The sequence below is a fragment of the Pongo abelii genome, chromosome 5 (assembly GCF_028885655.2).
Source record: "Pongo abelii isolate AG06213 chromosome 5, NHGRI_mPonAbe1-v2.0_pri, whole genome shotgun sequence".
NCBI lineage: Eukaryota > Metazoa > Chordata > Mammalia > Primates > Hominidae > Pongo > Pongo abelii.
Genome location: NC_071990.2, coordinates 38,322,783 through 38,339,273, shown reverse-complemented (window position 1 = coordinate 38,339,273; position 16,491 = coordinate 38,322,783). Strand labels below are relative to the sequence as shown.

The following is a 16,491-nucleotide window of genomic DNA, read 5'->3' as shown; positions in this document are numbered from 1 at the left end:
ACCTGTACCACAGGATCTTTTTGTTGGTGTGATTAATGAGACATGAGCTGTGTCTGTGCATGGCCCACCTAGAAACAGAAAGGCAGGTGCATCAGTCAGGACACATCCTTTACATGCCCATATAGCTGCTTTCCTGAGTAAAGAGAAACTTTAAAAAGGAAAAGATCAACCTGAAAATATAACGAGGAGAAGTAGTAGGAAAGATGGTGGTGGTGGTGGTGGGTTAATTCTAAGGACCTAATTTTAGTTCAGCAATTTAGTCTATAGAGATGCATAGTCTTTCTACATTATAACATGCTTTTCATAAAGAAAAAAACAAAAAACAGTCGAGTCTCACATAATGTTAACAAGTTAAAGAATAAAAATTTAATTAGAATTCAGATCTAGGTGAGAGGAAATTACCCACAAGTTTGGGGAGATGCATTCTTCCACAGAACGATGAGCAAGAGTACTCTCTCTTAGGTTGGTTTCTCAGCAGTCACTCTACCTTGGAATTTACTGAAAAACTAGCCTTACATAATAAGGGGAGGGGGCCTTAAGAAACAATAAACTGCTTGTCAGAAGAAATAAGAATCATTTTCATATATAAAGAAAGCACTGCTGACCAAGGAAGAATATCTAGTTTCATGATAAGAAATATGATATCAAGAGGCCCTTTATGGAATCTTGGTGGGCCCAGAGATCTGATGCACAAGCATAATTCAAGAGTATGCAAGAGATATAGTTGTTGGGTGAGTGAAGGCTTGAAAATCAATAATTTCATTCCGCAAAATCAAGACCTTCAACACATTCTGAGGTTGATATTGATACATACCCCAACACTCCCCAATGACATGCCCTGGGATGGGCAGTGGTGATCATAAAGGAATAGGACACATAGGCAAATGTTACACATTTATTTTAAAAAGGGTCCCCAGGTGACTGTGACTAGCAGAAGGAAAAGATGGTTACTTGGCGAAGTTGTGTATCTCCTACAACAAGAATTCATATCATTTAAGTTACTCACTGAAAAGGAGGGAAAGATGAAAGAGCTCTGAGACCTGTTCCTAGAGTGTATAGTGCCGAGATTCATGGGTTTAAGGACTTGGAGAGCCCACCTAAGGAGCTCCCTCTTAGCTTACTCTTTACTATAACAAGGCCATAACAGCAACAACCCTTAGTGAGTGTAAGAAGACACAGAGGGGAAATTTTAAAAGAGGAAAAAACCAAGTAAGTGCACTGTTGACTTCAAAGAACACTTTGCAAATACCTACTATGTGTCACCACACAGGTTAGTCCCACAGTCAGGGAGATCATAATCTTTCTTTAAAAAAAAAAAAGAAAAAAGAAAAAAACTTGTGTACATAAATACAGAACAATACATGACAGCAATAAATAGCTAGACAGAAAGTGGCCGAGTGCCAAAGAACATGGATCAGGTAATAAATGCTATATGTAATGAGGAAGGAGAACATTCATCATTGGCCTGTATTACCTGGAAATGCAAGAATTTGAAAATGAGGCAAGAATAAATTGCAGTTTCGAAAGTCAGACCAGAGAGCAGAGTAATTTCAACTGAACATTTTTCTACAAATGCCACATTCACCAGAGAAAGTGTAATGGACTAAAATTCCAGAGGTTCAAATGGTAAACTGTGACATGAAAACAGGGAACAAGAAGAGAAAATGAGAAACATGCAAAGCTAACACAGCCTCAACATCCTCAAAAACCCTCCCGGACCGGCTTCTATAGCTCCATAAAATGCTGTAACTTCTGCTTCCATGTAAGGGTTCTTTGTTTTTGTTAATTGAAGCCTTCTTATTTCTGGAAAAGTATAGGCTTTTTAGAAGACTGAGTTTAAGCCTGACAACTACTCCGTACTTGCTGAGTAATCTTGGATAAGTGATCCTCAGTTTCTTTAACAAAACAAACAAAAAAATGGAAATAGTAAAACTGCCAATAAGCGACTTTTGATGAATCATCTGTACAGCAAGATGTCATAAACCATAAAACTTTATATTACGTATTATCACTTCCTCTTCCACTTGATTTTATGTTCCCAAGGATCAAGAATTACACTGTTATCTACTGTTGGGTCATTGCTACATAGACAGTGAATGCTTAATAACATTCATTAAGCGACTACTGCGAACTATTTAATCAGAAGAGTAACAGATTGTATATATATATATATTTTATACTTTAAGTTCTGGGATACATGTGCAGAATGTGCAGGTTTGTTACATAGGTATACACCTGCCACGGTGGTTTGCTGCACCCATCAACCTGTCATCTACATTAGGTATTTCTCCTAATGCTATCCCTCCCCTAGGCCCCCACTCTCCGACAGGCCCTGGTGTGTGATGTTCCCCTCTCTGTGTCCATGTGTTTTCATTGTTCAACTCCCATTTATGAGTGAGAATATGCGGTGTTTTTTTTTTTGTTTTTTTTTTTTGAGGAACTTTTAAAATTAGGGTGTAACATTTGAGAGAATGCAATATTACAATGATGCGTATAGAACTTAAATGTACATCCTGAGGGATTTTAACACATATACACTATGTAACGACCATAGATCAAAATATTAGAACATTCCCAACATCCAGAAAGTCCTGGGGATCATTTTTTAAAATACAAGTTCCCAAGCCCTGACCCTAGAAATTTTGATGTAAGAGATTGGGGTGGACATAGGAGGAAGTTAGTGTACTTTTCTAAACCAGCTGAGCACAATGTAAATATTAACAGTCCAGTCATTTCTAATTTCTGATTACCCCTAACTCGGTATCTGGCCAAGATCCCTAAGTTCCCATAACACCATGAGCTGCACAGTGCACAAGGGTCAGTAACAGCTTAACTAACAAAATGCTTTTTTTAAAGCACATAAAATAATTCATCCAGTAGAATTATATAAGAAAGGAGAAACTGTCAAATCAAAACCCCTAAAGAAATCTGGCTGAGACTCATGAATTAACATCTGTATTTACAAATGTTCTAGATGATTATCAAATAAGAGAATCTTTACCTTGTCTTTAGGTTGAGAGTTTATTCTTTTAAAAATTTCTAGTGAATACATTTCTGTAGGTTTCTGCAAATAAACTTTAAGGCTGCCTAGCATATCTCAACATGCATCACCATGAAGGTGTTCTCCAGAGACCTTGTTAAACTAACAACCCAATCCAATGTATTCACTATATTACAGTAAAGTACAAATGGAACCATAGTTGGGCCAAGACAAATTGACAGCAGGAGTAACCGGCAGTAATAATATATCCCAGCTTTGATAATTGGGCAATGTTATAAACAGAGAGCTTAGAGTTAAATTTGGTCTGGCAAACTACAACCTATGAAACACTTTAAAACCCAGAACAGGAACACTTCAGCACCACACATATATTCTACACTAATTGCGCTGTCATCCACACAATTACAGGTAGTTCCAAATCAACTCTGTTAAAATCAATGCAGGAAATTAAGGGCTACTCACAGAAAATGTTTTCAGGTTTCTGTCCACAACAAAAAATATATATATAACATGGGTAACATTTGGTTACAGCAAACAAAATAGTTTTGAGAGTTGACATTAAGGGTCAAAGTTCCTTTCTGGACTTTCTAATGCCTCAGAGTGTGGCTGGCACAAGTCCCCATGACTCACTGTAAACCTGACTCCCATTTTTCACCTTTCTTCTTCTTTCCAAACAACAGAGTAGACAGAGGTAGTAACTAAAGAACAAGGTGAGAAAGCCTCTTCATGATTGTGGGTTCTATAGATAAATGTAGTATGTACATGTGTGTGTTGACCGGGACTGAGGTTGGGACAATAAATGTATTTCTAAGCACAGAACAATTAAAACCATTCTCTTCTAGCCTGTATCAGTGGCAACTGAGTTTGGGTTTATTAATGTCTAAAAAAATTACAAAGTTCCTTGCTTAATACGACAGGTTCTTGGGATTCTGAGCCAGATGATATCAAGATTAACCAACCTGAAATAACTTGTAGCCAATCATCATGAATGCTTTTTGCTTTCTTTTGCTAAAGCAAATTAACTGAATTTTTTCAAGTTTCTTAATTATCCGGAGATATTTATTAATAGACTAACATTTTGCATTTGATATTACATTCAGAGGACTTTTTCCTTAAAAAACGTCAAGTTTCAACAATTTAAAGTTTGGAGTTTGCATGTGAATAAAGCCTCTGGTAACCGGTTTATGACTAGAGAAGAGTGAATATTCTACCTTTTCTTCTAGGGATGTTTCTATTCTTGTATTAAAGGTGTCATACATAATGCAGCACTATGGATCACATTTGCAATTCCACATAAAAGCCATGAAACTATATTCTTCAGCTGTATTTCCAACAAGTAGAAATTGTTACAGCATTTGCAATACGGTAGTAGATTTTCCCGGTGAAAGAGTACTGACTGCAGCCCTATAAAGTTGAAGACATGGGTCAAATCTGCATACTCACTTCACTGTAACCTGTAAAAACAGGAGTAAATAAAGATACCCCATTAACTATCAACACACACATTTCAAAGTGAAGCACCAGAATTCTTATATTTTTCCAGTCTCCTATAGAGTTACTGAGCATGTCAAAAAACCCAGGGCTACCTACTCATGTAGTGGTCAATCCCATCGGCTAGTTGAAGACTACAACTCAAGGAGGAAGTCAAGAACAGTGGTTTGGAGGATAGCTGCATTTAGCCTTTCATGCACTGAAAATCCACAGCTGAGTAAATACAGAAAAATACCATTTCTTCTTAATCTTGAAATAGAGATCAACAATCTACTCTGAAAAGTTTTGTTAAAATAGCTGTGACGACTGGTTATTTTTGGCTTCTGGTTCCACTAGCCCTCACTGGCTGCAGTTAATCATGTGCTAAAAACCTTCAACACAGATAACAGCACATCAATTAGAAAAAAATAGACTACCATGGAGTTGGTCAGCTAAAAATTGCCAGAAGCGCAATAATCAAATATTCTACTATCAGTCCTTTCATAGTAACTATAAAACATTAATACAAAAAAATAGCCATTCCTTTTGTAGATTTGTAACACTTCAATTTTCTTACTTAATTAACATGACATTTACATAAAAGTATCTAATTATTTTATCAACTAAAGGCACTGTGGGCTAATTGAAAATGCATCATCCTTTTTTAACCAGCTTGTCAATTCCACTCTATCATAATCTGTACATTGTTTACCTTTGTAGCATCTCACTTTTCCAGGCTCACAGTTCTAAAGGTAATTTTGGACAACAAATTAAAGGGCTACAATTCTCTCCCTTCTGTAGAGGTTCAGAATATCTTTTTTTTTTTCCTCCTAAGCCTCCCTGGGCAGAGAGAGATTCAGGATATCTTATCAAGAATTTATTGATGGGGCTTCCTCTTAAAAAAAAAAAGAAAAAAGGACAAAATAAACCTCAAAAAATCTATGCAATGGAGATAATGAAATAAACTACACTGTTTCCTGATGTGTCCATGTTAAGAATGTAAAATTATCTTCAAAAAATTCAAACAATCTATATTTCTTGAGCAGTAAAATATTCCTTCTTTTACCTTCAATATACACGTGGAGATTTAAAATAGCAAAGAACTGACATTATTTAACGAGTATCAGGTACACAGTAGAATGCACAAGAAAAGTAATCTCTTCAGAAAAGAAAACCCTAATCTCCAACCTCACCCTAAACCTGGAATTCAGGAATTGTTTTAATCAGAAAGGACACACCTAGTCTGTCTATATAATTGAGTTTGAAAAGCCCCATCGATTAAAAACAAGGATACATATAGTGAGTTGGAATCTAAGTTTACAGAAATTCTTCAACACACAGATAATAGCCCTCTTATTTCTCCAAATGAAACTTCCAAATTAAACCATTTACAAAACTTTTTAAGGAATCTAAGTGTTAATCTCCCGGAGTTAGAAGTTCTAATCCTAAGTCAGTACATGATCTTTCACACTATTTAAATCTAAATTAGTAATTTATGAGAAGGGAATTTTCAAAGTGGGTCAAAAGTTGCAATTGGTAGCTTATCTATTTTGCTAATAAGGGTGTCTTTCTCAACAAAATCTTATTACCACTCCACCTTAACTCCCCTGAACAATTACAGGCATACCTCAGAGATATTATGGGTTTGGTTCCAGACCACCGCAATAAAGCAAATACGGCAATAAAGTTCGAGTTGCACAAATTTTTTGGCTTCTCAATGAATATAAAAGTTATGTTTATACTATGCTGTAGAGTCTATTAAGTGTGCAACAACATGATGTCTAAGAAACAATGTACATACCTTAATTTTAAAAAACTTTATTTCTAAAAAAAATGCTAATGATCATCTGAGTCTTCAGTGATTCATACTCTTCTTGCTAGTGAAGGATCTTACTTCAATGTTGATGGCTGTTAACTGATCAGGGGGTGGTAGCTGCTGAAAAATGAGGTAGGTGCAGCAATTTCTTAAAAAAAGAAAATGAGGCCGGGCGCGGTGGCTCACATCTGTAATCCCAACACTTTGGGAGGCCGAGGGAGGCGGATCACAAGGTCAAGAGATTGAGACCATCCTGGCTAACACAGTGAAACCCCGTCTCTACTAAAAATACAAAAAAATTAGTCGGGTGTGATGGCGGGCACCTGTAGTCTCAGCTAGTTGGGAGGCTGAGGCAGGAGAATGGCATGAACCCGGGAGGTGGAGGTTGTAGTGAGCAGAGATTGCGCCACTGCACTCCAGGCTGGGCGACAGAGCGAGACTCTGTCTCAAACAAACAAACAAACAAACAAAACCAACTCTGCCACATCAACTGACTCTTCCTTTCACAAAAGATTTCTCTGTAGTAATGTTGTTTGACAGCATTTTACCCACAGGACTTCTTTAAAATTGGAGTCAATCCTCTCAAACTCTGCTCTTGTTTTATCAACTAAGTTTATGTAATATTCTAGATTTTTTGTTGCCATTTCAATAATGTTCACAGTATCTTCACCAGGAGTAGATTCCATCTCAAGAAACCACTTTCCTTTCCTCAATCATACGAAGCAGCTCCTCATCCATTAAAGTTTTATAATGAGATTGCAATTCAGTCACCTCATCAGACTCCACTTCTAATTCTACTCCTCTTGCGATTTCCACCACATCTGCAATTATTTCCTCTGCCCAAGTCTTGAACCCCTCAGAATCATCCATGAGGGTTAGAATCAACTTCTTCCAAACTTCTGTTAATGTTGATATTTTGACCTTCTCCCATGAATCACAAATGGTCTTAATGGCATCTAGAATGGTGAGTCCTTTCTAGATGATCTTCCATTTACTTTGGCCGATCCATGAGAGGAATCAGTATCTATGGGAGCTATAGCCTTGTAAAATGTAGTTCTTAAATAATTATGACTTAAAAGTCAAAATGACTCCTTAATCCATGGACTACAGAATCAACGCTGTGTTACCAGGCATGGAAACATAAATTTCCTTGTACCTCTCCATCAGAGCTCTTGGGTGACAAGGTGTATTGTCAAGGAGCAATAATATTTTGAAAGGAATCTTTTTTCTCAGCAGTAGGTGTATACAGTAGGCTTAAAATATTCAGTGAATGATGCTATAAACAGATGTGCAGTCATACAGGCTTTGTTGTTCCATTTACAGAACATAGGCAGAGTGGATGTAGAATTCTTAAGTGCCCTAGGATTTTCAGAAGGGTAAATAAGCACTGGCTTCCACTTAAAGTCACCAGCTACATTAGCCCCTAACAAGAGGGTCATACTGTCCTTTGAAGCCAGGGACTGATTTTTCCTCCTGTAAGTCCTGGATGGCATCTTCTTCCAACAGAAGGTTATTTTGGCTATTTTGAAAATCGGCTGTTTAGTGTAGTCACTTTCATCAGCGATCTGAGCTAGGTATTTTTGTTAACTTGCTACAGCTTCTACATCAGCAACTGCTGCTTCACCTTGCACTTTTATGGAGATGGCTTCTTTTCTTAGCCTCATGAACCAACCTCTGCTAACTCCAAGCTTTTCTTCTGTAACTTCTTTACTGGCATGGTAGTCCTCATGCTAGTATTTTCTGTCTTGAGAACTTTTAAAGCTTAAAAATTACTAAGGACACTAAAAAACTTTTGTTTATGTGTCTTACATCATTGATATTTATCCCATATGAAATTATAACTTGACAAAAATGTTTTCATTTAAAATTAAAATAATTACACGTCAACATAAAAACTTAACTCTTTTATGAAAAATAACTGCAACTTAAAAAATAATGAGAGTGGCCTGGCTTAAAGGAAGATACTTGGATTTTCATGTCTGTATCTGTATTTAATCTGTTTATATGAATATGAAGAAAGCGCACTATTACATAAATATGTAGTTGGAAAAGGAAAGATCTCATGGATGCCCTAAGAGGGACTTGGGGACTTCTATGGGTCTTTGGACCACATTTGAGAACCACTGGTATAGAACCAGTGAACCTAAAGGTTAATATAAGATCCAATTTCCCCATACTCCTTATGTGCCAACTGACTTATTTCTAGTCTTGCAGAAGCCAACTGATGTACTAAGCGTAAATAACAGTAAAAGGGTTTCCCAGTCTCAATAAAATGTGAATATTTAAGTAAATAAAGGCAAGGGATAGTGGAATAAGCTAGTTAAAATTTCAAACCAAGACATTCCATTTCTGCTACGTATGTAAGAAGAGTAAAAACATGGTTCATGGAACTCTCAAAGGATTCTGGGTAAGCAGTTAAATATGTTCAATTTTAGTTTTTCAGATGTAATCTCTCACCTAGAATCCTATACCTTTCCATATGTTAAGATGCTGACAAACGCTTACCACTGATACTTCAAAATGTGATAAAGTCCAACAGCAATTAACAGTGACATTCTAAGACATCATCACCCTCTTGGGGATAAAAATAGAATAATCCCCATTTTGTTACAGGTCAAAATATCACCTGGCTAATAAAATCAGTACTAATTTTAGACACTGTTTTTCTCTTGTGACAAAGCATATTTAATACGAATACAAAATCAGGGGCTGTCACCTCTCCAATTTAGGCTTACTTTTGACTATTTATAGGCTTAACTAAGACTCAACTCCGATTTCTAGATTTGCATCATTTGCATTTTACCATCAACACAAGCATGATTCTCATAACAACATTAATGGAGACACCACTCAGCACTGGAAGAGTTTTTTTTTTTTTTTTAAACATAGTTCAGCTAGCAAGAGTATTATAAATCTCAGCCTGCAGCAGCTACTGAAAGAAGGCTGCAACGCTTTCCTTAGAAAGGGAAATGACTGGTGCATGTTCTTCCTAAGAGGCTTCAGGAAAAATGAAAAAAAGACATCTATTCAGGCCACAGGTACTGTTCCTTGGACTTGTAAAAACAACTTGGAACACAGGTGCCCTTCTCTTCTGCCTCTTTGCTGAGCCTTTCCCATAGCTAGCTGTACCACAGCTGGAATATGATGAGTGACACTAAACAGAAATTACCTTAGTCCAACCGTCTTGCTTTACAGACAGAAGTGAACACTGTCAGGTCTTAATAATAGGCTCTCTCTTTGCAACTAATAGTTGAAAATGTCACAATTTTAATTGTGTAGTGAAGGGATTATACTGATATTTTAGAATTTTAAAAATTCCTCACTAAGGTGACATCTTATTGTTTTTATTAAATCTAAAGAATCATCTTTTTGATGGATCAAAAAGTGAGATGGTTTATAAAGTAACAGAGGCCATGAACAGTTACATAGTCATTTTTTGGCATTGGCAGCTCTGAATTTTCAGAAAGAAGTTCATAAGCACAATTAAAATATATTTATGTAAGCTTAAAATGGCTGCTTCAACACATTCACATAAATGCCATTATGTTTTTTTCAGCCAAACATTTTTATCATAAATAAAGCTTAGATTTCATTTAAAATCAGCACAGTGTCACATATTACTTGTACCTACACAAAATAAAAATATGACAAGTGCAAGAGCTAAAGCTGTGTGAAGTGTGGTTGTTTATATGACCTTTACTTTCACAGAGAAGGACAGAGCATTTAATTTAATAAGAACATTTAAAGAAATCTATATTGGGGGCAGGGGGGACAGTGATGATGTTGCTTGAAAATCTAGTTTGAATATCAGTAATTGTATAATCTCACATGTGACTGAGGTAATCTTTTGGGAAACTAACCTTTCAGATCTGCAGACTTCTTAAGGGACTTTTGAAAATGAGTATTAAAAGCTTGCTAGTATTCTCTCTTGCAAAGGGGAATCTTGAAGAGGGAAATTTAGGTGATAAATACCAACGAGCAACAATGGTTATTTTACAACAGGCAAGTGCCTATTTGTACAGAAGACAGAGACAGAGACAGAGACAGAGAGAGAGAGAGAAACAGAAAATGACTCCCATTATTCCAAAAGTCTGAGATGAACTGTTACCACCACAAAGCATCCAAATTTTCAAAATCTGGTAGGGACACTGCCTTTTTTTGAGTTGCTTTGTCTTGGGGTTACTGTATGGTACAGAAAATCATAAAAGAATATTAAGTAGCTATTCAAAAATCAGGTACAGGCAATGAGAAATCCCTTCTTTAATGTATCAAAACACATAAAGTAGGTTTCTAAAAGTAAGAAAAATTAAAAACAAAACTTTTCCTAAATATTTAAATCAGTAACCATTTATTGAGTACTATGCCAGCAGTGTGCTAGGTGTTCTGGGACACAGCAAAGTAGCATAAAATAAAGCCTCTGCTAATTTGGTGCTTAGTCTCTAAACTTGTGCAGAGAGATGACATTCTCTTGCCAAGAACATAGAAGAAGGTTTGAATAAATGAAGACAAACTATATTCCTTTATGAGAAGACCCAAAAGTTTATTAAATGTCAATTATTCTTAAATAAATCTATATATTCAATATAATCCAAATCAGAAGCTACTGATACATACTATAAAGCTATATTCCAGTTTCAGAAATATACAGGTTGACCAATAAAACAAAATAAAGAGCCTAGGAAAAGATCTATGTTTATGTAATAGTATTAGCATTTTAAACTAGGACTATTCAATGAATGGTTTTTGCATAACTGGTTATCCACTTGGGAAAAAAAAATAAAGGTAAATCTCTATGCCTTAAATACAAAATAAATTCCAGATGGGCTCAAGAGCTAACGATAGAAAAAGATAAACCATGAAAGCATTAAATACATACAGAAAAATATTTTTATAACTCTACGATTCAGACAGCCTTCTAAGAAAGACAGAAAACTAGAAGACAAAAGACCAAGAGACTTAAATTAAAGTTTAAAAAATTCTAATGAATACAAGGCACGCAAATGAAAATTAAAAGCCAAGTAACATACCAAAAGAAACTGGCAATATATGTAACAAATACTTTTCCAGAATTCTTTTTTCACATATATGTAACAAATACTTATCCAGAATTTGTTACATATATATGAAAAAATAAAGAATTCCTACAAATCAGTAAGAAAAAAATAGCAAATAAAAAATAAATAAGCAAAGAACAACACTGATAGGCAAATCACTGGAGACTTATGAATTGCTAATAAACATATAAAACAATGCTGAATCTCACTATCAGGAGATGTCTGGAAAACACAAGTTAAAATGAGCTATTCTTTTGCCCAACTTATCAAAAAAAAAAGAAAAAGAAACAAAGAAAAAACCCACCTAATATTGGTAATGCTGTGGTAAACAATCACTCTCAAACATCATTCTTAGGAATATAAAGTCATACAGTCATTTTGGAGGGTAATATTGCCATGCAAATCAAAATTTTAAATATACATGTTCTCTGACGTGTTAGTTCCTCTTCTATGTATTTATCATGGAAAAATAACATATGCACCATTAGCCACGTACAAAAATGTTTACTTGACATGGCTTATAATAGTGAAATATTAAAAACAGCCTCCAGAGAAGAGAGTAGAAAAAAGGATAGTAAGGGCAATATAGAATATTATGCAGGAGTAAGGCAGATCTCCATGTGTAGACTTGGAAAGATCTCTGAAATATATTAAGTTAAAAAGCAAGTTACAAAACAATATATATAGTATGCTGTCATTTATATAAAAATAAAATCTTTTTTTTTTTCTTTTTTTGAGACTAAGTTTCATTCTTGTTGCCCAGGCTAGAGCGATCTCGGCTCACTGCAACCTTCGCCTCGCGGGTTCAAGCGATTCTCCTGCCTCAGCCTCCCGAGTAGCTGGAATTACAGGGGGCTGCCACCATGCCAGGCTAATTTTTGTATTTTTAGTAGAGGTGGGGGTTTCACCATGTTGACCAGGTTAGTCTTGAACTCCTGACCTGGTGATCTGCCCGCCTCGGCCTCCCAAAGTGCTGGGACTACAGGCGCAAGCCACAGCGCCCAGCCAAAATAAAATCTTGTATGTAAACATGTACATAGCTGCACAGAAAAAATACAACCCAAAATGAATAAACAGTGGTTATTTCCGTAAAAAGCAGGAATTGCGTGGTGGTGATTGATGGTGGTGACGTTAGAATATTTTCATATTCTATTCTATCTAAACCTGTGTCTTTGTAATTCAAAAATTGAGAATACAGTCATGTTTTACTTGCATACTTAAAAATAGGATTAAAAGTTTTGAAAAAGAAAAGCAAGCCAGAAAATGAATAACTTAAAAATCATGGTTTTGCTTTAATCTGGTTCTTATTTTGACTACAAATGGAAGGTCAGATGATACTACCAGTACTTAAACAAGTTCCTACCCAACTGACATTATGGAACAGAAAGAATTTCTATAAGAAAACACTGCTGAACTGCTCAAGTCCTGTATTTTGACAGAGATTAACTTAATGATCTCACACATTGATTTTTGATAAATTATGGCTCTTCACTTCAATACAGCACATAACTGTACATTATTATACTGTACTGCAAAGTATCAATCTTTTCAGAACACAGCCCTAATAAAAGCAGCATGCTTTGCAGAACCAGCTTCGGGATAAATAAATAAATGCACTGGGAAAAAAAACACCGTTAAATTAAAATCAAAAGAGACATTTAAAGTTTGGGCATTCTTCATTATGGGAAAGAATCTTCCACTTTGAGACTATTATATATCAGAAAAACTCCATCTGTTGTATAATTATCTCTGATAAACGGCCTGATGCTTTGAGCTTCATTAGAGAAAAGGGAAGAGAAAGACACACACAGAGAGAACTGTAAATAAATATCCCCACCATATTTCACTTAAAACCAGCCCAGCAGGAAGTCATAAAATATTTTTTAATAGGCAATATTTTCTAAATGCTTTACTAGAAGAAACCAGCCTGTTTTGCCCAATATCTAGCCTCCTGAAGTAGGCATAGTCTGAAAAAGGGAACACTGGTTTCATTTAGAGATTATTAGAAATTTAATTGGTAAAAACAAACAAATCAGAAGTTTAGCCGCTTGGTGGCAGTGATACTAAATTTCCAGGGAACAGATTAAGGCTTGTCAGACAGAAATGAAGATATGTAGCCAATGACGCCCAATGGATGTTCAAAGACCCGGGGCAGTCTAGCAAGGACATCTGTTAAAAGGCACTACCATTTTTAAAAAATCCCTGAGGGAGCTACAATATCACCAGAAACCATTTTCCAAGGAAACAATGGAAATCTCTGTTCAACCAAATTAATTTAACCAGAGGTGGAGTACATTCTCAAATTTCTATTTTGGGAATCAGTGTCATATTAAAGGAAGATCCAGTCAGCACCTGGAAATGAAGCTTTAGTCATTAAAAATCCTCACTAACACGCCAGTTAATATGGTTCTCACTTTTTCTGTATATTTTATTTTACTACAACAAAAGTATGTCTTGGGTGGATGCAGTAGACAAGAGTAGGAAAAAAACCAGAGTCCTGTATTATAGATGCAAAAGGCCCAGAGCTCAGTTGTGGCCCTCTCTTGGGACTTAAGGAGGGTCATTATCTAAACCTCCCTTTTTCATCTATAGAATAGGAAGGAGAATATTTGCCCTACCTATGCTGCACACTGTCAAGATGATTCTAGGAACATGTGTATCAAAGAACTCTGTAAAACAGGGGTTTGCAAACTTTTTCTGTAATAGGCCATTGGGTCTCCACAGCAACTACCCAACTCTGCTATTGTAGCACAGAAGCAGCCACAGACAATACAGTAATAAATGAGTGGGGCTGTGTTCCAATCAAACTTTACTTATAAACACCGAATTTGGAATTTCATGTATTTCCCACATTTCACAAAATATTATTTATTTGATTTTTTTCAGTTGTTTAAAAGAGTAAAAATCATTCTTAGCTTGTGGGCAGCATAAAAACAGGTGATATAGGCTGCATTTGGCCTGTGGGCTATAGCTTGTCAACCCGTGTTGTAAACTATAGTTTTATGTAAGAGCTGGTTGCTGTTTAATTCTTAGTATGTACCTCCACAGAGCTTAGAAGACTGTTTTGTATGAGATAGGTACTCTCTAACTGCTAGTTTAGAATATCAGACTATTTGAAAACAAGTCCATTTCTTGCCATTAATCTTCCCTCGCAGCAGGTATCAGTTCTCTTCCTCTCCTGCCTAGAAAGAAACAGACCAGCCATGACCCCGCCAACGCCTCCATTTCCATTCAATATGCTAGTGGGACTGGGAAGAAAAATCCAAAAACTCAGGTAGACATGCACATCATGTTACCAAACAGGTCATAAATAGGGATGCTCAGGCCTTTAAAAGCTTAACAACAGAAAAGCTGACTTGTATAAAAAGCTAAGAGGGCATTTCCTCATCTTGTGAGCAGTCATCTGCCTGTACTTGAGAACAACAAAACAACAACTGATTCCAGCGTTCTAACTACAACCTGGCATTATCCTTTCTCTCTGCAAAAGTTGGGTCAAAAAACATAGCTACAAATCACATTTTATCTCCCTTAGAAAAAATCTAAAAACTGGGAGAACAGTAAATAGGCAGTAGCAAAAGCAGAAAGAAATGTTTTATTCTTTTTAAGAGTTTGTCCAACACACCTTCCACTGTATAGCCTAATTTGCATGCAATGTCCTTTAGATCGTAAATCATGATAGAGAATGGCAGCTATGATGTGGTAGCAGAGACCCAGGCCCTTGGAACCAGAGTGCTCTGTGATCTTGGGCAAGATAATCATCCTGTGCCTCCATCTTCACACCTGTGAAATGGATACAATAGAAGTACCTGCCTTACAGGGTAATTATGAAGATGAAGTAAGTTAATACAGTTGATCCTTGAACAAGAGCAGTTTGAACTGTGTGGGTCCACTTAGATGCACATTTTTTTCAACCAAATACAGATGGAAAGTAAGTATTGCCCACATATATGGAGGGCCAACTTTTCATATAAGTGGGTTCCACAGGGCTGACTGTGAGACTTGAGTATGCACCGAATCCCCTGTGTATAATGAGGGATGATTGTGCATATAAGGTACTGGGAACAGTGCCTGGTACTTAGTAAGGATACTTGTTGTGAGCCGTTACCATTATTACAGCATTTAAATGCTGTAACAAGTCCTTTAGTCACTATTTTAATTTTCTTTACATATTTTTGGAAAAGGCTTCCAATGGCTAAGCTCCATGGACTCTTCTGCAGACACACAAAGTTTGGGACAGGGAGACATATGTTTATGTTCAGATACAGAAATATCACTTAGAGCTTTTAGATACCTGCTTCATTTACCTGCAGGGAAGTGTATTAAGAAATTCTTTTGGGTAAAAATTAGTCCTGTTTCTATTTTTGTCAATAGTTATTGCTCTATCTGCAGTCTTTTCAAAAGAAAATGTACCCAGACTCTCACCACTTTCTGTTGATATGTTCATAGTTCAGGTTCATGTTGATAGTAAGAAGCTGAAAGTAGATTTAAGCAATATCCGTTTTCTTGTATATTAGGAAAAAAAATAATAAAACCTTCCACAAGCCCCAAACAAAATGTAGCACTTCTAGCTCTATGCAATAATAATGGATCCATAACTACTGAATAGTTTACAAATTTCATGGTACTTGGATTTGGCATCCCAAATTCATTTTCCAACAACTGCTACATCTTATTTCTCAACATCTCTTTAGGGGAAGCTAAGAAGGAACCCACAGATGAAATTCTGGTCCCTTGAGGATACTAAAATATCAACATAGGCAATCTCCTGCTGCCTCTTCCGCCATCCTTTGTCACCTTGGTAGATCACAGCTTAAAAAATTTGCAAGATGTAGATGGATCAGGCTGTCCAGTGTCTCACTTGGGTCTTCACTGCTACTAGGCAATCACTTTATCTCCCACTGATTTTTAAAGCATCCACCCTGACAGCTCTTAACAAACTCAGGGTACTTTTCTTACCCCATATTCTCAACCCCCAAATCTGGCACACATCTTCCTCACTCTAGCACAGCTGCTTTCAACCTAGGTGAGGGAGCAAAGCTGACCTGAAAAAGCTTTGCAAATGACATGCCTGTTAACCACTACTAGCTACTTCCTCCCTTCCACCCCAAAATTCTTATGCACCTGTTTGGGAGAACAAGCCAGACTCCCAG

At 36.4% G+C, this 16,491-nt stretch overlaps 1 protein-coding gene across 2 annotated transcripts in view; it reads right to left on the bottom strand.

The window, feature by feature from the left end:
- ZFAND3 (zinc finger AN1-type containing 3) overlaps nt 1-16,491 on the bottom strand; it is a 317,651-nt gene that overhangs the window by 71,621 nt on the left and 229,539 nt on the right. Inside the window, exon 4 of one of the 2 annotated variants that reach the window (XM_002816836.5) lies at nt 3-68. The exons of the other annotated variant lie outside the window; for it this stretch is intronic. Within the exon in view, the coding sequence (XP_002816882.1) occupies nt 3-68 (66 nt within the window). The remainder of the gene's footprint in view (nt 1-2; nt 69-16,491) is intronic. 2 annotated transcript variants of the gene reach the window in all.